The sequence below is a fragment of the Hippocampus bargibanti genome, linkage group LG07 (assembly GCF_051943395.1).
Source record: "Hippocampus bargibanti isolate YZ-2025 linkage group LG07, ASM5194339v1, whole genome shotgun sequence".
NCBI classification, from domain to species: Eukaryota; Metazoa; Chordata; class Actinopteri; order Syngnathiformes; family Syngnathidae; genus Hippocampus; species Hippocampus bargibanti.
In genome coordinates, this window is record NC_142740.1 from 3,240,785 (window position 1) to 3,261,566 (window position 20,782).

The 20,782-nt window shown below is 41.1% G+C and overlaps 1 protein-coding gene across 1 annotated transcript; it reads right to left on the minus strand.

Moving 5' to 3' along the window:
• Positions 1–233: 233 nt before the first annotated feature.
• On the minus strand, positions 234–17,419 carry atp1b1a (ATPase Na+/K+ transporting subunit beta 1a). The gene is made up of 6 exons (XM_089001867.1): positions 16,964–17,419; positions 5,728–5,856; positions 3,167–3,322; positions 1,876–2,060; positions 1,707–1,790; positions 234–730 (listed from the first exon to the last, which is right to left on the minus strand). The coding sequence occupies exons 1-6, from the start codon at positions 17,055–17,057 to the stop codon at positions 473–475; spliced, it is 906 nt and encodes a 301-aa protein (XP_088857993.1). The 5' UTR covers positions 17,058–17,419; the 3' UTR covers positions 234–472.
• Between the last annotated feature and the right edge of the window lie 3,363 nt (positions 17,420–20,782).

Below are 20,782 nucleotides of genomic sequence, written 5' to 3' on the forward strand. Positions count from 1 at the left end.
AACGACTGGCCCGATTGCCCTATTTGCCCCGGTATCACCTCATCAGCATTACGAATCCTATGTTGCCTTAGCAGGCTGTTGTCCGAACCATCCAAATTGATCTGTGTAGATTCTCAGTCAACCGTGTTGTGGTATAATCTGCTAAAAAAAGTGGAATCAGGGCAAGTCTGTTTGTTGTGCTGTTTTTGAAAAAAATGAAAGACTTGTGCAATGATGCTGTTAGGCTGACAATATTTTGAGGGAAGTAAGGAAATACAAGTTGAGAACCACTGCAGTGTAGTGTGAATGCTTAAAACTACTATAATTGTGTTTTTTTCTCTTCCTAATTTGACTTTTATCATCTCCATTGACTCTACGTGTTATTTTTTTTGGGGGGCGGGGGGATGCTTTTCAAACGAAAAACGGGTGAGGATGATGGGTGGGTGTTGGTGAAGGGAGTGCGCGCCGACTGACAAACCGATGACCCAAGAGGTCACGAATTGATGGTCAACTTGAGGTCGAATCGTCCTTGATAACGGTCCTTGGTGCTATATTGGATGTTGGCGCCGTACGCCTTGCACTCGATGCGTACCTCCGTGCCCAACGATATGTTGGTGAACTGGATGGCCACTAGCGGCTGAAGGTATTGGGGGTGCAGCAGGCGGCCGTAGTACGGGTAGTACTGCAGCGGGAAGCTGCCGTCGAAGCCGTAGTAGTTGATCTCGCCGATCTTATCCGCGTCCTCTTCGCGCTGTCAAAATACCACGACGGGTTTAGGGGGGTGGGGGATACTTCAAAATGGATCTTATATATTACATTTTAAAGGACAACCGATACCATTTTTTTTTTGGTTTCCTAACTGACATCAGACAAAAACTCGTTTTATCGCATCTAAAATAACCAAAACACGCAGGCTGATATTTTTAGTCAAATGCAAAACACCAATAAAAATGACTTAGTGTCCCAAAACTAGTTCAAAATGACCCCGGAAATTGCGTTGTTTTAGAAGGTCCCGCCCCCTTGTTCGTGAGGTCACGCCAGGACGTCTTTGCCTTGCTCGAGAATCAAAACAATAGCTTCAGATTCGGAGAAAATGCTTTCTTGTTACTCATCCAGTTATGAATATGATTCAAATAGTTCTGAAGAGGAAAGCATACACGTTTGCAATCGATTAAAGAAGTCCTTCCGTATCAATTCGAGCCGTCTGGACTGAAATGTAGCATCCCAGAAAATGCACAAGATGGCGCACAAGCGCAGTTGTAAATGGGCTGATTTGTCTGCTGGGAATTTGTGTCAACTAGTATCAAATAGTAGTCTTGGTGCAACACACAACGATTCACCATCGCGTTATTTATGTGTTTTCCTTCTAATTTCGCCATCAACACGAAGTTTTCAGGTGAAACAAAGTACCCAAAATGCATTGTGTGTCGCTTTCTCGGTCAGGGGCGTTCCCTCCGTGACGTCACGTCAGGCATCGTCATCAATTCGAAAACAAGACTTCCTATATATTCAGTCTTAAAATGTAAAATATAGCTATATGCGGTGGAATCTTTGTAAAATACGCTCAGTAGAAGTCATTTGAAGTGATTTGACAAATTATGGACACAACTTGTCCGGGGGTGTCGGTTGTCCTTTAAAGTCTCAGTGGTTCTCAATGTGCGTGGTATGAGTTCCAGACCCTGTGGTATGCCTTTTGAGACTTTTGCGGTTGACCGTGTTTGACTCACCTTGTTCTGACAGAGAATGGGCACAGAGTTGGCCTGTATTCGGCTTTGAAGAGAGCCGGGTAAGTCACTCAAGCTGGTGGGAGCCTGCAAGAGTACAAACAAAATGGCCGACAGTCAGGAGATGCTAGTTACACAAAATGGTGGAAACCCCACCCTCACCCTCACCCACCCTGGGCCTGAAATTGACAATCCGGTTGAGTTTGACGATGATGCAAGGGGATCCCGTCTGGAAGCCGTAGGTGGTGTCGGTCTTGCCCGAGCAGGCGTCCAGCCACGACCTCTTATAGGTGCAGGCCTTGCGCTGGCCCTGGTCACTCTCCAGGCTGTCGCGTTCGCGGTACGGCTGTGGGTTCTCTGTGCGGTGACAGGTTAGCGTCATTAATGGCACCGGCGGGTTTCTTAGCTTCAAGCAGTATTGCAGTTTTAAAGGACAACCGACGCCTCCGTGCAAGTTGTCGTGCATAATTTGTAAATCACTTCAAATGACTTCTACTGAGCGTATTTTACAAAGATTCCACGGCATATAGCTATATTTTACATTTTAAGACTCGCGCTGAATATTCAGGAAGTCTTGTTTTTGAGTTGATGACGATGCCTGACGTGACGTCACGGAGGGAACGCCCCTGACACACAATGCATTTTGGGTACTTTGTTTGGTCTGAAAACTTCATGTTGATAGCGAAATTACAAGTAAAAAAAACAAATAACGCCATGGTGAATCTTTGTGTGTTGCACTAAGACTACTATTTGATACTAGTTGACACAAATTCCCAGCAGACAAATCAGCCCATTTCCAATGGAGCTTGGGCGCCATTTTGTGCATTTTCTGGGCGCTACATTGGAGTCCAGACGCCTCAAAATGAGATGGAAGGACTTCTTTCATCGATTGCAAACATTTATGCTTTCCTCTTCAGAACTATTTGAATCATATTCATAACTGGACGAGTAACAAGAAAGCATCTTCTCCGAATCTGAAGCCATTGTTTTGATTCGAGAGCAAGGCAAGACATCCTGGCGCGACGTCACGAACAAGGGGGCGGGACCTTCCGAAACTCGGCATCTGCGAGGTCATTTTGAAGTAGTTTTGGGACACTTTACCTCATTTTCATTGGTGTTTTGCATTTGACTAAAAATATCAGCCTGCGTGTTTTGGGTATTTTAGATGCTATAAAACGTTTTTCTGATGTCAGTTAAAAAATGTGGTGTCGGTTGTCCTTTAAGAAGTCACCATTTCATAACCGCGCCATAATATTATATCGCCGCTACGAGCTGTTCTAAAAAAAAAAAAAAAATCACGATCTTTATCTTCCACTCAAACACGGTGCTGATCTGCGAAACCACCTTTCTACAGCTCCTCATGGAAAATCATCATTTTGTGATATATCATAAGTTGGTGAATGCTTTGCAATATGAGCTTTGGTGTTTCAATACCGTACTAAGATTTTACAAAAAAAACGTACCTCCGCAGTCTTCGTATTTCATCAGGTCAACTTGGCGATCGTCCTCGTACAGATCGAGAAACTTCTCGATGCTTTTCACGTACTTGTCGTACGAGGTCGGGTCGCTCATGCTGAATGAAATTTCGGACTTTTCAGAACGTGGCGTATGGGACAAACCTGTAAAAAATAAAAGGGAGAATAAAATAAAAAATATTGGGTGACATATGAGATTTTTTTTACCCACGAGGGTGTTGTATAAGCACAAATAATATTAAATAGTCTTTACTTAAAAACCGGATAAATGAACAGATTCACTTCTAGGTACTTTCATGCTAGTCCCACAAAATTGGGGGTGGAAAAATATATCGATATATCCGACCACACCCATGTAATTTTCTCCGTGCGTGCATAAAATAGCACAATATAGGGAGACTATCGATATATCCGATATCGATATAACGAGACTTTACTGTTTTCAAGATGGCCGTTCACAAGTGTCCCATAATTCTTGTTTTCGAACTATCTCAACTCATCCGCTGACATTCCCGAATTTATTCGGGAATTGAAAAGTGTGACGTGTAGCGCCATTCCCGAATTTGTTCGGTTTTTGCTTTTTCTTGCAAAGGGGTGCCGATAATGCGCTGGTCAGACATCTGGCAATGTTTTTTTCCCCTTCCACAAGGGGGCAGCATTTCCCCGTTTGTCAATGTTAGCGCTTTGCTACAGTTTCAGCTATTGTTAAAGCGCTATATAAATCAATATGCATGTACAGTGATACCTTGGCTTACGAACTTAATTGGTTCCCAGACATAGTGTGACATATAATAATAATAATAATAAATTTCATTTATAAGCGCCTTTCAAAACTCTCAAGGTCACTTTACAGTCATAGGATGAGTTTTTCTGAGGGTGAGCAGCGGCAGACACACGCGCCAGCATTCACTCAACCCGGAAGTAACTCAAATTGATGGAAAGCTAGCTAACCAGCTAATAGATAGCCAGCTATCAATCCAGCCAGCCAGCTAAATAGCCATATAGCTAACCAGCTAATATATAGCTAATAGATAGCCAGCTATCTATCCAGTCAGCCAGCTAAACAACCACATAGTTCGCCAGCTAATAGATAGCTAATAGACGGCCAGCTATCAATCCAGCCAGCCAGTCAGCCAGCTAAATAGCCAAATAGCTAGCCAGCTAATAGCAAGATAGCGGGGGATTATGACAATGTCAATCAAACAAAAAAAAACAAACAAAAAGTGAATCACGTTGAGTGTCGTCACACGACTGGAGGACATTACCCGCTAAGGCCACTGTAAAAAATTTGTAAACAATTTCAAATACAAAAGTGGACAACCGGATGCTTTTTTTTGTGTGTATCCCCAAAATTAATTTCCCATTGGAAACCATTAAAATGAGAATAATCCGTTCCCAGGTCCCCATAAAACATAATTTTCCACTTTCTAATTTTCGAAGCCTTAAAACTGCACAAAATATACTTTATTTTATGTATAATAAATGTGCTATGGTATTATAATTAAGAAAGAATCTGTACTGTATAATAAAGTTGTTTTATTTGCCTTTGTGATGGTCGTTGATGGCTTGACGGAATGGCCGGTTTCATCAGCGAACGACACATCTCTCATTGTGGCGCTTCGTGTGTATCCCGAAAAAAAGTTCATATGCCAAGGTAACATTTTCATAAATTTAACGTTCGTAAACCGAAAAGTTGGTAAGCCAAGGGGTTTGTAAGCCGAGGTATCACTGTATTGTATTTTGTACAGCCCTCATTTCAAAGGCAGATAACTCCAGACCCATATGTTAGGAATGAACTTTTTTTCTGATGAAAGTAGTAGAGTCTCAGGTTTCGTACGCTACATTGAATGTTGATGTTGTCCTAAAATTCAATATTGCTGCAATTTGAGTGAAAATGACAAAAACCCTGGCACTGGAATGAACACATTGTTGCACATGAATGAGTTATGTTCCAAGCATTTTATGACGATACCTAGGCACTGTTTAAAAAAAAAAAAAAAAAAAAAGGCGGAATCTGTCTCCTTGAAGCGTTTGTTCTCGGACAGCGCTTCCACTTCCTGCCATTTTTGGCGTCAGACAGGAAACTCAGCAGTCACCTTAGTAGTCGCCGTGCAGATTTTACACACGTGTTGCTCGTGGGCGTTCCTCCCCGCCCCCTTTTTCACCCGTGACTCCTTCACAATGGAAACTTTTTTTAGTGGCGGCATGAAAAAAAAAAAAAAAAAAAAAAAACTCCCCTCTGCTTCCTTTTATCAGTCGTAAACGAAAAAAGTCGCCACCTCGACAATCACGTCGGCGAACTCAGAAGTGCGAGGAGCTTCGCGATGGCCTCTAAAAATACCCCCGCCCTCAAACATGTGCCGTCGTTCCCAACAGAAAGCTTATGCATTACAGAGAGCATTTTGTCCAGCTAATCAACAAGCTTAGGGAGGCCTCGCGCGAGCGACGCTCCCGCAGTGCCGGCCGGGTTTTCCACGCAAGTGAAGGACAAAATGGTCGATGCTATCTCGGCTCAGAGAAATCCCTTCTTTTGACTTGCACATACATACCTGGAGGGGCCACCCGATCCTGGTAGGTGGGCTTGTAGTTACTCAGGGTGAGCAACATCACCTGAATGGTCCCCACGAAGATGGCCGCCAAACATCCGTAGAAGATAACGTAGAACAAAAAGATTTTGACTGCGGACAAAAAAAGGGAGGAGGAATGTTAGCATGGTTGCTAGGATGTAGCACGCAAATAGAATGAGCTTGACACCCCCTTGCTTTTAGAACAAGCAACTCGCTCAGTAAAAGGCTCACAAACAAAATGGTCATCGGCACAGCAACGTTCAAAAAAAGCAAAAACTATACTCGCCATTTGTAACGATAATATACTGTAATGTAATAATATAGAAATAAAACCAATGCGTGCAATTAATTGAAATTGATAAGTATGATTTGAAAAATCGTAAATCAAGCAATCAACCTTCGACCGCAATATTTTGCATTTAAATGAATGTTAATTGGGTGTTTTAACGTAAAGTTGGCTTACGAACTTAATTGGTTCCTAGACAGAGATGTAAGGCGAAAAGTGTGTATCCCAAAAAATAATTTCCCATAGGAAACCATTAAAATGAGAATAATCCGTTCCCAGGAAACCATAAATTTTCATAATTTTCTACTTTCTAATTTTCTAAGCCTTAGTACTACACACAATATACCTTATTTTATGTATAATAAATGTGCTATGGTATTATAATTAAAGAAATAAACTGTACTGTATAATAAAGTCGTTTTATTTACCTTGATGATGGTCGTTGATGGCTTGATGGAATGGAGTGGCCGGTTTCATTCGCATGAAACACTTGATGAGGAATGTAACCTTCTTTTTTCACCATCTTGAGGAATGATCCCTTGTAGGTGCTTTCTCTGTGATAATTTGACCTTGTTCCTCATCAATTGTGTTATTTTTTTCAAACCTGACAAACTGCAATTGCTAACTTTGCACTTTTAAATGGCACATCGTAAAATCAGGTGTGCATCCAACGGAAGCAATTGAGTTTGAAAAAAAAAAACATTTGAAATTACAGAAACTTTACATAATAATAATAATAATAATAAATAATAATAATAATAATCCACTTAATTTGTAAGTGACTTTCAAAACTCTCAAGGTCACTTTACAGTCAGTTTTTTCTGTGGTTGAGCAGCGGCAGCCACGCGCCAGCGTTCACTCAACCCGGAATAACTCAAAACAGCTAGCTAATAGATAGCCAGCTAACCAGCCAGATATCTAATAGATAGGCAGCTAGCTGGATAGATAGCTAACAGATAGCCAACCAGCTAGTTATGTAGCTAATAGATAGCCAGCTAGCTAGCTAAATACTTTAATTAAGTACATTAATACACAATAACATCCAAATAAACCTGAGCCAGATTCAAAAAAACTAATAAATATGACAACACAAAGACAGTCATTCATTCAGCACTTTCTGTACCCTCTTTTGTGACATGAAGCAGTTCTAGATGAAAGAGGAGAGGATCAAAGCCTCTTTTTCAGCAGTGGCTCAGGGACGTCATGGTGGGTGGAATGTGCACGTTTACTACAAGCTAAATGTTGAAAGCAAACACGCAGCTGTAGTATCCATTGACGAAAAGAGATTGTCTCACATCTCCTGTCCCACATAAATCCGCTTCAATTCCAAGTAGCACTACTGCAGGCCTAGCGATAAAATCCATGCCCCCCCAAACTCACTTCCTCCCAACATTGGTAACATCGATTATCTTCCCACCTTCAAGTCCCTATCTCAAAACACACCTATTTAAAATGGCATTTTCTGTGTAGCTCTGTCTCTCTTGTTTCTATTTATAATTGTATTTTATTTATTGCATTCTATTTGTGATTGTATTTTATTTATTATAGTACCTATGCTTGTCTGTGACTGTAAATTGTCCTTGAGAGCATTGAAAGGCGCTTAAAATGTAATGTATTATTATTATTATATTGTAAATATTCGGGTTAAATTCAAAATTCAGATGGCTGAAATATTCGGGGGAAAATTGTTATTCCCCGTTTGGCAAGAGGTAACCCAATCAAGCCGATATTCGGGTGTGAAAATGATAACTCGGGCTTAAAAAAAAACAAATAAGAGCATCCCCTGAAATATTTGGGTGCGAGAATGGGTAACTTGGGGGTTTTTAAAAACCCAAATAAGTGCATCCTCTGATATATTCAGGTGCGAAAATAGGTAACTGGGTTTTTGAAAACCCAAATAAGACCATCTTCTGAAATATTCGGGTGTGAAAATAGGTAACTCTGGCTTTTTAAACATTCAAATAAAAGCAACCTCTGAAATATTCGGGTGCGAAAATGGGTAACTGGGTTTTTGAAAACCCGAATTCGACCATCCTCTGAAATATTCGGTTGTGAAAACAAGTAACTTTTTATACTTTATACTTTTTATAACCCTGATTAAGAGCAACCTCGGAAATATTTGGGTGCGAAAATGGGTAACTGTTTTGACAAACCCTAATAAGGGCTTCCTTTGAAATATTCGGGTGCGGAAATGGGTAACTGGGTTTTTGAAAACCCGAATAAGACAATCCTCTGATATATTCAGGTGTGAAAATGGGTAACTGCGGCTTTTTAAAATCCCGAAAAAGAGCAACCTCTGAAATATTCGGGTGTGAAAATGGTTAACTGTGTTTTGAAAAAAATTCGGGTGCGAAAAAGGGCAATTCTGGCTAATCCTATGAAATATTTGGATGTGAAAATGGAAAACTCAGGGTTTTAAAAAACCCAAATAAGAGCAACCTCTGAAATATTCGGGTGCGAATATGGGTAACTGGATTTTTGAAAACCCAAATCAGAGCGTCCTCTGAAATATTCTGGTTCAAAAATAGGTTAACACGGGTTTTTTTTTTACTTGAATAAGAACATCCTCTAAAATATTCGGGTGTGAAAATGGGGATAAAAGCATCTTTGGAAATATTTGGGTGTGAAAATGGGTAAAAAAAAATGGAATTAGATGATCCTCTAATTTTTTTTGTGCGAGTTCCCAGCCTTGGAGAACCCGAATACTGCCAACATTCATGTTTTGAAAAGGGCTTCTCGACTTCATGTCAACAAAGTTCACGGCGTGATCTGAAAAGGAAGCACGCGTTAGCTACTTGTTAAAACAGGACGTTTGAAAACATTCCGTTGCTAATCCTAGGTTGTCTACTCTTTGGATCTATTCAAACCAAGCGCCGTCACGCCAATCGTTCCATCTTTCATTGGGTGTTCGGCGCTACGCTTTGAAAAGACCCGATGGCAAAATGACGGCAATTGAGTAACGTAAAAAAACATATATACAGTGATACCTTGGTTTATGAACTTAATTGGTTCCCAGACAGAGTGTGTAAGGCTAAAAGTGTGTATCCCAGAAATTAATTTCCCATCAGAAACCATTAAAATGAGAATAATCCGTTCCCAGGTCCCCATAAAACATTCTTTTCTATGTTCTAATTTTCTAAGCCTTAAAACTACACAAAATATACCTTATTTTATGTATAATAAATGTGCTGTAGTATTATAATTAAAGAAATAAACTGTACTACAGTAAAGTCTCGTTATATCGATATCCAAGGGAGTCTGAAAAAATGTGCTGTAGTGTTTGCATTAATACATAGAAATAATCGATATAACCGAAATATAATATCTGTACTATATAATAAAGTCGATTTATTTACCTTTGTGATGGTCACTGATGGCTTGATGGAATCGAGTGGCCGGTTTCATCAGCATTAAACACTTGATGAGGAACGTAGTCTTCTTCTTTCACCATCTTAAGGAATGATTCCCTGTAGGTGCTTTCTCTGCGATAATTTTATCTTGTTCCTCATCAATTGTGTTCTGTTTAGCTGGGTTGATAGCTTTTTGCATCAAGTGTATAGATGGCTTGTGCGGGTTGTTTGTGGAGCCTGATTGATGGGATATTTTAACCTTGCAGTCTACACTCTGCCTTTGAACTATCAAAGTTGAAACTCTATCACTGTCGTCTGCCTGTCTCTGTAATGTTTAAACCACCTCCCCTCACTGCTGCGTTCTTGACCAATCACGTGGCTTTAACCAAAGACTGGGGGTGGGGGAATAGAGGACAAAAACGGTCGGCTGCCATTTTGTTGTTAGAAGAACAGGATCACTCATTGAGGCAGCTCCGTGTCCGAAAAAAGTTTGAATGCCAAGGTAAAAGTTTCATAAATTTTAACATTCGTAAACCGAAAGTTCGTAAGCCAAGTGGTTCGTAAACCGAGGTATCACTGTACGTTGTGAAAGTTTTTATCGTAAAATCAACATTGCGATATAACAACGGTCGTTTGTGTTCGTCGACGATGTCATGACGATGTCGACAGTCCCCAAAAGGAGCAGCGGTTTCAATGAATGTGAATAGGAAAGGAAAATCGCGGGGGAGGGGGCAAAATGAGAAGGGTAGGGGGCGACCGGTCGTTGCATGTAATTGTCGTCCTCATGATGAACTACAACCACAAAGGATGCCTTTGTCGTCTCGTGGCGGAAGCTTTGTGAGGGGGAACTATTGTGAGAGAGCCTCCTTCTTCCACTCTTCTCCTTTTGCAAAAAGTGTAGGGGGGGGGGGCATTACAGGATAAATCAGCGGTCATTCCAAACAACCCCCCCAAACCAGTCCCCATCACCCGCTACGTAGCTCACTGCTGCAACAGGTTCGACACAGTGGAAAAGTTCCATAGTTTAGTTTGACGCAATTGTTGTTCACTCCAGAAATTGGCAAACTCGGCAACGCTACCCAGGAAGGTTAAAATAATAATAATAATAATAATAATAATAATAATAATAATAATAAAATAATAATAATAATAATAATAATAACGAACTTAATTGGTTCCCAGAAAGTGTGTATAAGACGAAAAGTTCATGTTCCAAACATCTATTTCCCATAAGAAACCATTAAAATGAGAATAATCCGTTCCCAGGTTCCCATAAAACAATTTTCTACTAAATCAGCCTTAAAACTACACAAAATATACCTTATTTTATGTATAACAAATGTGTTATTGGATTGTAATTAAAGTAATAGTCGTTTTATTGACCTTTGTGATGGTCGTTGATCTAGTTGCCTCATGCAACGCTAACATCTTCACAAGTACAGTGATACATCTGCTTACGAACTTAATTGGTTCCCAGAAAGTGTGTGTAAGGCGAAAAGTCCATCTTCCAAATATATATTTCTCATAAGAAACCGTTAAAATGAGAATAATCCATTCCCAGGTCCCCATAAAACATTTTTCTACTAAATAAGCCTTAAAACTACACACAACATACCTTATTTTATGTATAACAAATGTGTTATTGGATTGTAATTAAAGTAATAGTTGTTTTATTGACCTTTGTGATGGTCATTGATGTGGTTGCCTCTTGATGATATCCGAGTGAAGTTGCTGTGCTTTCTCAGCGATGATACCCTCACTCACAATGTCCCCTGCTAGGTGCTTTTCGTTAATCAAAATCAACAGTTTTTGAACCTCTTCTATTGCCTGAGACCGTTGCTTAGACAACACAGAAACATCCTTAGCCACACGTAGCAGTGGTCGACTTAGCATACTAGTACTAGGGACGCTAAGTCACACAAACGCACACCTCGTTTGTGTTGTTCAATGATCTCCTTCTTCTGCTCAATCGTAATTTTCTTTTGTGTCCTCTTCGGCTTAACACTAGCCTGTGGTGGGGTCTTTTTTCGGTCCTCTAATAGCAAAAGTACTCCACTTGATAACAAACCACGTCTGCACTTAAAGGGGGTGACGAAAACTAGTCCGCCAGCCACCGTGGCGCGTGTGGGTTGGTAAGTCCGCCAAAAACGAGTTCGTTAGCCAAGACTATATGCTCATGAACTTAATGTTTGTGAGGCAAAACGTTCGTGAGCTAAAGCGTTCGTAAGCTGAGGTATCACTATAATAATAATAATAATAATAATAATAATAATAATAGGCAGCTCAAAACACCACTTTTACCACCAGTTCAAAAATGTTTTGCAACTAAGTACATCGCAAATCGCCTTTTTTTTTTGTTTACGTACTCTGGAAGCGTCTGGGTGCCGCTGAACTATGTTGAAATGGAGCTTGATTTTGTTCATTCAATGCTTTCATATCATCTTGTGGTATCTCGGTTCCGAGAAACTATGTTGAAATGGGGGGGCTTCTGTTATTTTTGTTAGTCCGACTTTCCAAGTGATTTTCGGGTCTCGACACCCCAACCCTACGCGGAAGAAGATGTAATGTTTAACAGATGTGATCCGGGTTTGATTAAAAAGACAAAAAACAAAAAGTCAACACTAGATTCAACATATGGACTTTGTTAAGCAGTTGTCCACCCATGGGTGTTTTGGAGAGGGCGGGGGTGAAAAACAGCAACCAAATTCTCTGAGTCAAACAAATGAACAAAAATCGATCCCAGAGACAGAAAGACGGACGCTTTATTGAAATCAGAAATATTTAAATTCAGTCAACCAAATGATATCTCCATTTTTATAAATTATTATTATTATTATTTAGATTTGGAATTCCCTATCGCAAACCGCATCTGACGAATAGCGTTTACGCTGATTTATTGTTGCTTGGGTTTCCTGTTGTCATGTCAGCATTCCCGAGGTGTCTTTCTTTGCTAGTTACAACGTAAAGGACCCCCCCGGGGAACCAGTCTGGCGGGTTTAGCTTAGCTTCAGCCGGCAGACCCCACCTCTCACCCCCCCCCCCCCAATAACCACTTCACCTGCCTTAAAATCACTTCAAATGACTTCTACTGAGCGTATTATACAAAGATTCCACGGCATATAGCGATATTTTACCTTTTAAGACTCGCGCTGAATATTCAGGAAGTCTTGTTTTCGAGTTGGTGACGATGCCTGACGTGACGTCACGGAAGGAACGCCCCTGACCGAGAAAGCGACACACAATGCATTTTGGGTACTTTGTTTGGTCTCAAAACTTCGTGTTGATGGTGAAATTAGAAGGAAAACCACATAAATAACGCCATGGTGAATCGTTGTGTGTTGCACCAAGACTACTATTTGATACTAGTTGACACAAATTCCCAGCAGACAAATCAGCCCATTTCCAATGGAGCTTGGGCGCCATCTTGTGCATTTTCTGGGATGCTACATTGGAGTCCAGACGCCTCGAAATGAGACGGAAGTACTTCTTTCATCGATTGCAAACATGTATGCTTTCCTCTTCAGAACTATTTGAATCATATTCATAACTGGATGTGTAGCAAGAAAGCATCTTCTCCGAATCTGAAGCCATTGTTTTGATTCTCCAGCAATGCAAGTCGTCTTGGCGTGACGTCACAAACTGGGGGCGGGACTTTCTGAAAATGCCCAATTCGCAGCTCAAGTTTTTGCAGATTTTGGACACTTGAAGTCATTTTTATTGGTGTTTTGCATTTGACAAAAAATATCAGCCTGCGTGTTTTGGGTATTTTAGATGCTTTAAAAAGTTTTTCTGATGTCAGTTAGGAAACAAAAAAATGGTGTCGGTTGTCCTTTAATGTTGCCTGAGATGTTTCGAGTAACAATATCATGGCGCCGTGATGAAAACTATCTTCAATGTATCCTTTTTTTTTTGTTGTCACAACATTATGTATTTAGACCCACTCTGGATTTGTGTGTTTTTTTTTTTGATGAGCAACTGTAAGAATCTCAGCAGCAGTTCACTAAGGAAAATTGTTCATGTTTTGTTTTGACCACTGACACTGTGGTCATTTGTAAGGCAAATGAGCATTTTCCTCACAGTCGCAGGTGATTGAGGCGTGCCGGGACTCGCAATGGCGAAAAGTTTTTTTTTTTTTTACTCTGTAAATGTCCGGTTTAAAAGTTGGACTTGACATTTCTGAATTGGAGTGATTTGATTGGCTTTTCTTATATTTGTTTTTCAGTGATGAAACATACAGTAAAGTCTCGTTATATCGATATTCAAGGGAGTCCGAAAAAATATCGATATAACCGGGACTATCGATATATCCGACCCTGTTTGCATGTAATTTTCTCCGTGCGTGCATAGAAATAGTATCGATATAACCGGGACTATCGATATATCCGATATCGATATAACGAGACTTTACTGTATTTCTTTTTTCGAGTGAAGGGCTATTTTTTTGTTTTATAAAACGGCAAAACCCTTCCCTAAATCACCATGGTGGTGTGAGGTTCAAAACGCTGGCGTGTGTGGCTGCCGCTACTCACCCGCAGAAAAAATATCCTGTGACTGTAAAGTGTCCTTGAGAGTTTTGAAAGGCGCTTATAAATGAAATGTATAATTGTTATTATTATAATATGCATCATACTTACAATAGACTTCTTAGATTGTTACAACATAGACTTAGTCTTGCTGATGAGGTGATACTAGGGTGAACGGGGCAATCAGGGCCAGGGATAGAACATAATCAGTCAGGACAAAAGAGGAATTAGATTAGCTTCAGGGAATGGTCCTCTGCTCCCCGCAATCTTAGAGCAGAGAGCTATCAAAGCAGAGGTCTGGTTCCGCCACATTATTTGCTATCTAGCTGCCTGGCTAGCTATCTAATAGCTATATGGCTATCTAGCTAGCTATCTAATAGATGTATGGCTATCTAGCTAGCTATCTATTGCCTAGCTAGCTAGCTTTCTTTAGATTTGAGTTACTTTCGGGTTGAGAGAACGCTAGCGCATTTGGCAGCCGCCGCTCACCCGCAGAAAATGTTATCCTGTGACTGTAAAGTGACCTTGAGAGTTTTGAAAGGCGCTTACAAATGAAATGGATTATAATTATAAGGATATACATATAGGGCCAGAGCTACCAGCAAAATTTTAGTTTGCTGACAAAGCTTTTCGGATGAGGAGTGAAACGTTTCACACTTTCAAAGAAGTACAGACGACGGCTCACGAAACCTTTTTATCGATGGATGACTGAGAGCTTACGCAGGCATACAGGGATTTACAACGTATTGTCATTCAAGTTATTTGGCACAACGATGGGCACAGAAGCCATGTGCTTTTTTTATTGCTTTATTGACAAAACAGTAACAATAAACATATAATAAGAACATTCACGCACCCGCCGCTACAGCCACAACTGACAAAACGCCAAGACCGACAAAACGGATAGCAGTCAGTCGCTCGCCCCGAGCTAATAACAATTGACTAGACACTCAAATTCGCTGCCTCCTACGTCACTCACCAAGCCAGGGTACAACTTTTAAAACATCTGAATATCACAAAAATTGCATATGTTATAGTGCGACGGAATCATTACATTTAGCATATTTTAAAGAAAAATGAGTAATTTTGGAGTAGAAAATGTGAGCGTCCCCGGCGTCAAACCGCCAATGCCACTTTTCTAAAATGGACGACGCGCACAAGCAATCAAGGGGCGCACGGTTGCTTGTTGCATGTGTGCAGCTCAAGATAATGACGCCGACTTCTTACAGGGACTAAGTACTGCAGACACTCCCACAACAAGTTATCGATGCAAATATACTCTGCGAATATGATACGCACGCCATTGATGGATTTGCTGTACAAAAAAAAAGATATCCAATCTATCCTACTTTGTTTTCATTATGAGGAAGGGGCATTCGTCAAAATGCATTTTCATTCAGATGGATAATTTGTCAAAATTGCAAGCCAAAACTTGATTTTTTACACAGGCGACAAACACACATACACACTGCATGTGGTTGAGGATAGACAGCAGCAGTTCAGGAAACAGGCAACAACAACCTGAAACAAGTCAGTGGAAAAATGGAAAGAGCCCCATCCCCCACCCCACTGCAGCAGGAGCTTGTGGTGAACAAACCATCACCACATTCACATTGCCCCCCCACCACTACACACACACACACACACACACACACACACACACACACACACACACACACACACACACACACACACACACACACACACACGCCTTTTTCACGGCCATGCCCTCTCTCTCTCTGGTGGTGCGTTCACTGACACTCTGGTCACGTTGAAGCACCTTCAGTCTTTGAAATTACCCCTCAAACGTATTCATACAACAATATTTAGGACGATTTTTTTTTGTTAGTCGCGCCATTTGGATCGAGCTTCTTTCGTGGTGCGTTCACGGACAAACCTGTTGCTTTAAATTTTGACAACGACGCTTTGTTTTTTTTTTTGTTTCGGTGACAACCAGACACGGTGGATTTATTCACTCGCTGGTCGTTTGACGATGAAAGGGATTGTGCGTTTAAAATGTTAAGCATGAGCGCCGATAAAAAAAAAAGTCACATTTCCTCTTTTCGGAAAATTGAAGCTCGTGTGTTGCGGTGTAGGAAGAGGGGGTGGTGGTAATGGGGAGGGGGGGGACCGCTGAGACATGTGAGTCGTGATCAGTTCGACAGTACCAGAATCGACGCACTCAGATGTGATTAACATGCAATTTGGGTGTTTTTTTTTTGTCAAATGGACCGCGGGGTGGGGGAGAGGGGGGGTCTGAATCCACATCACGTGTTTTATTGGTCAACCACGTCAAGCTTGATGAGGCAAACACTGACCGGAATGCTAACTATTCACGGTGGGGGGGGGGGGAGAGAAAAAAAAAGTCTGTTTTCTTTCGTGGAAAAACAAACAAGAGTAGGCCCCAAAGAAGCCACTTAAGCTAAAACAACAAACCAACCAACTAGTTTGTCGATCAGATACCGGAGAGATGATTGTGGGGGGGATAACGCGCTGAATGCAACTTTCACCACCCGGCGTGAGTGAAAAGTCGTTGCCCGACATAGGCCGTCCTTCAGGGGTCACCTTATTTTAAATGAACGCCCACCCTTTACCAAAAAAAAAAACACAAACGAGCCATCTTTTAGACTTTCTCCTCCGTCAGCCTTTATTAGCCCGTCACGTTTGCTTTATTACCCGTCAACCCATCGTAGTTAAGCCGATCTGACGTAAAATGAATGGGATTTTTTTGTTTCAAATGATGGCTTCTGCTCATAGTCCATTAAAATCGCTTTACTTTCAAGTCACCTTCCCCCATTTTGTTGTCTTTTCGCCCGTTTTCGTCCACTTCCCAAAATCAAAATGACGTCGTAACTTTCAAATGGTGGAAGGTAAAAAAAAAAAAAAAACCTTCCGACAAGTCACGACTCAGCCTTGTCAGCGGCGCAGAGCTCGAAACAGGTGCTGCCAGCCTGCCTTATCGTCTAAGCAATAATAATAATACTAATAAAAATAAGGAAGATAGAGAACAAGCCGCGTCGTGACATTCACCAGTTACTAAAAAAAAATGGATGACTTACACCAACTGCCGCCGGTTCTCCCCAGAAACTCCTTCTTCTCGGAATTCCACACAAAGCTCCTCCAGCCGCCGTCGGTGTCCTTATTCCCCGACATGTTTATGGAAGTCCCCTCGCGAGCACACCGGTAAACTCCAACTTTTTTCGGGGGGGGAGGGCTTCTCTTTTTCTTGTGTTTGTGTGTGTTTGGCGGAGGAGACGACTGCTGCGCCTCACCGGAAACACGAAAAGGACACTTTGTCAGTCCTCACCGCCGCTTGAATCTCTCTCTCTCTCTCTCTCTCTCTCTCTCTCTCTCTCTCTCTCTCTCTCTCTCTCTCTCTCTCTCTCTCTCTCTCTCTCTCTCTCTCTCTCTCTCTCTCTCTCTCTCTCTCTCTCTCTCTCTCTCTCTCTACCTATAGATCACTCTCACTCTCTTTCCTCGCTCTCTTTCCTCCCCCACTCCTTCTCACGGTGTGCGACTCCGCCCGCAAACTCCCGCAATAAGTTCCACAGCTCGACGGAAGAGGAGGTGGGCAAGAAAGGGGCGGGAGGGTGGGAGGGGGGAGGCGAACGAGACATTCTTATTGGCTTGTTTTATAATGACGTCATGATAAAGGCAGTGCCGAGGAGGAGGTTAAGTGGGGGGGGGGGGGGCGTAGCGCAGTTGCCACCAGCAGTAAGACAAAATGGGCCAGGTGCCATAGCAACCCCCCACCCCACACACATACACATAATGGCGGTTGGTGACGTCACTCTTTGCCCGATCTCAACATGGGTGCTAATTTGATGTGGAGGGACGATTTGACCACAACAGTAATGGAGATTGATTGAGGAAAATATGGAAACAAAATGGCGGATGATTAGCCACTTTGGGTTGTTATTCTCAGAGGGCCACTTAAAGAAAAAATCTATTTTTTTGTTGCCAGATTTACAGATAATATACCTGGTGTAATGTAAATTTTAAAATGTTTCTGAAGACATAATACAGTACAGTGATACCTTGGCTTACGAACTTAATTGGTTCCCAGACAGTGTGTAAAGTGAAAAGTGTGTATCCCAAAAATTAATTTCCCATAGGAAACCATTAAAATGAGAATAATCCGTTCCCAGGTCCCCATAAAACATAATTTTCTACTTTTAATGATCAACAGCCAACTACGATTTGTTTATTTTACAAAATACTCTGTTCTTTTTGTGCTCTATACTCTACTTGCATAACAGACTTATGTTTTTATCCATGTGCCGGATTAAATTAAAACTACTGAAATGAGTTCTACAAAATATGACGCAAGGTAGCTCGTTTCCAACAAACAAAAACAATTTCAAAACTCTTTTGCAGGTCTGGGGCTCGGGGGAATTTGTTTTCGCTTTTCTTTGACCTCTCTGAGGGAGTCATTCTAGTGGAATTAGTGTAGTCCTTTTCATTTTAACAGTTAAACCTCTGGCTCACTACAAATTCTGTTCACAGCCTATGTGTCCACTATGCAGTAAGTTTCCACCTCCTGTGTGTGTGTGAGAGAGAGAGTGAGTGTGGAATATTGAGCTGGGATTTGGCTACTTAACAATTGAGAATCACACTCCAAGTTCTTCAAATTAGATTTATAATGAGTACAGAGACAGGAGCAAAGGGGGGTGCGGAGTGGGGTGGGAGTGGGGTCTGATTTAAGTGAATATCTTCCAGCCTCAGTTGCTAACGCACACACTGTTTCTGTATAATATAATTTTTTTCTAATGACATTTTGTTCTAATGCATTCATTTCAGTAGCCACTACTTTTAGCCCCGCCTTTTAAAGACACACACGCGCAAATTGATGTGCGCAGGATGCTGACCCCCAACAATAATACCACCACTTCACAGTCACATTGTTAATTTTTAACAATAGTATACAGTAAAATCTCGTTATATCGATAGTCTCGGGAGTCTGAAAAAAATATCGATATAACCGGACTATCGATCTATCCGATCCTGCGCCGAACGTCATTAAAGGACAACCGACGTCTCCGGACAAGTTGTGTCCATAATTTGTAAAATGGCTTCAAAAGACTTCTACTGAGCGTATTTTAATAATAAGATTCCACAGCATATCGCTATGTTTTACGTTTTAATATTCAGGAAGTCTCGTTTTTGAGTTGGTGACGAGTCCGTACGTAACGTCACAAGGAACGTCCCTGACCGAAAAAAAGACACATTGTAGCAGTCCTTCCATCGCGTTAATGTATTTTGCTGTACTTGTTTGGTCTGAAAACCTCGTCTTGCACCCAAAAGCCGCCAGAAGAGGGCGTCCAAGCTCCATGGAAGGAATTTATCAGCCTGTGGAAATGGGGATTCATTCCTCACAGGAGCTGGTCGCCATTTTATTGCCTCTTTTCTGGGATGCTGCATTGCAGTCCTTCCTGAATATTCAGCGCGAGTCTTAAAACGTAAAATATAGCTATATGCGGTGGAATATTTGTAAAATACGCTCAGTAGAAGTCATTTGAAGTCATTTTACAAATTATGGACACAACTTGTCCGAAGGCGTCGGTTGTCCTTTAAAGCTCCAATTACTCCATTAATAAATCATCTGAGTAATAATTGGTTTTGGAAATAATCGAAATGGATGCCTTTCAAATTCAACCCGTTCTGTGTGGGTGGTGTTTATACAAAGCAGAGATTTTTTAAAAAAGTAGCTCGATGTAAAGCAAACATGTTTAACATCACGGGCCTGTCAATCACACCTTGAACAAACTATATTGTTAATGTGTTGTGATGGTATACGTATGTTATTGTAGTCATCTCACGGTTGACTGTTGTCGTTGAACCGCAATGAGATTCATAACACCTCAAATTCCACTATCACGGTACAAATATGAGTCATTTTATGCAGAGGATAAAGAATATGTGAATGTCAGGACTGTTATTTTGTGGGTGTATGTGTTTTTTAGTGCACTGTTTCAGAATCAGAAAGCCTTTAATAGTCCCACAATGAGGAAATGTGATATTTGTTTTAGATGCTAATTAGCATTAGAATTGAGAGAGCCTGGCCAGCCTATGGTTATTTTAAATACATTTAATTTATAAGCGCCTTTCTCTCAAGGTCACATTACCGTCACAGGATAAGTTTTTCTTTGGGTGAGCAGCGGCAGCCACACGCGCCAGTGTTCACTCAACCCGGAAGTAACTCAAATAGATAGAAAGCAAGCTAGCTAGCTAATAGATAGCAAATAGATGGCTAGCTGATAGCTAGCCAGAGAGTTATTAGACTAATAATAATAATAATAATAATAATACATTACATTTTAAGCGCCTTTCAAAGCTCTCAAGGACACTTTATAGTCACAGACAAGTATAGGTACTATACTAAATAAAATTCAATCACAAATAGATAATAGATAATAATAGATAGATAGCCAGCTAGATAGCTCGTAGATTGCTGGCCAGCAAGATAGCTAATATATAGCAAATAGATAGCAAATAGCTAGCTACTTAGGTAGCCAACCAAATAAATAGCCTAACACGATGCTACTTAGGCTAAGCCAAGTTACCTGAATCAAAAGAAAATCAACAAAGGATTGTACTATTTCGAACTTACTTATGACTAAGCGGCTGTTAGCTGAAAATGCTAACGCTATGTTACCCTGCGGCGGTTTTTTTCAATGTAACTCATTCGCTGCCATCCTAGAATGTATTTAATAATCAACTTCAACTTGGAGTAGCATTATTATTTTTTAGTTTGTGTGATGATAGCGCAGAAGGCCATCCATGTTTGCATAGATCAAGGTTTAGCTAAGATTCCCAGGAGGTGCGGCATTCTGAGATGGCCTGTGGACGGAATATGGTATGCTGGGAGCCTACTCGAC

Excerpts from the sequence above, each read along its gene's own strand:
- atp1b1a (XM_089001867.1), bottom strand. The coding sequence starts at position 17,057 with ATGTCGGGGAATAAGGACACCGACGGCGGCTGGAGGAGCTTTGTGTGG. Across the intron at positions 5,857-16,963 it reads GAGAACCGGCGGCAGTTGGT|TCAAAATCTTTTTGTTCTAC; the intron begins GTAAGTCATCCA and ends TTTTGTCCGCAG. Across the intron at positions 3,323-5,727 it reads GGATCGGGTGGCCCCTCCAG|GTTTGTCCCATACGCCACGT; the intron begins GTATGTATGTGC and ends TATTTTTTACAG.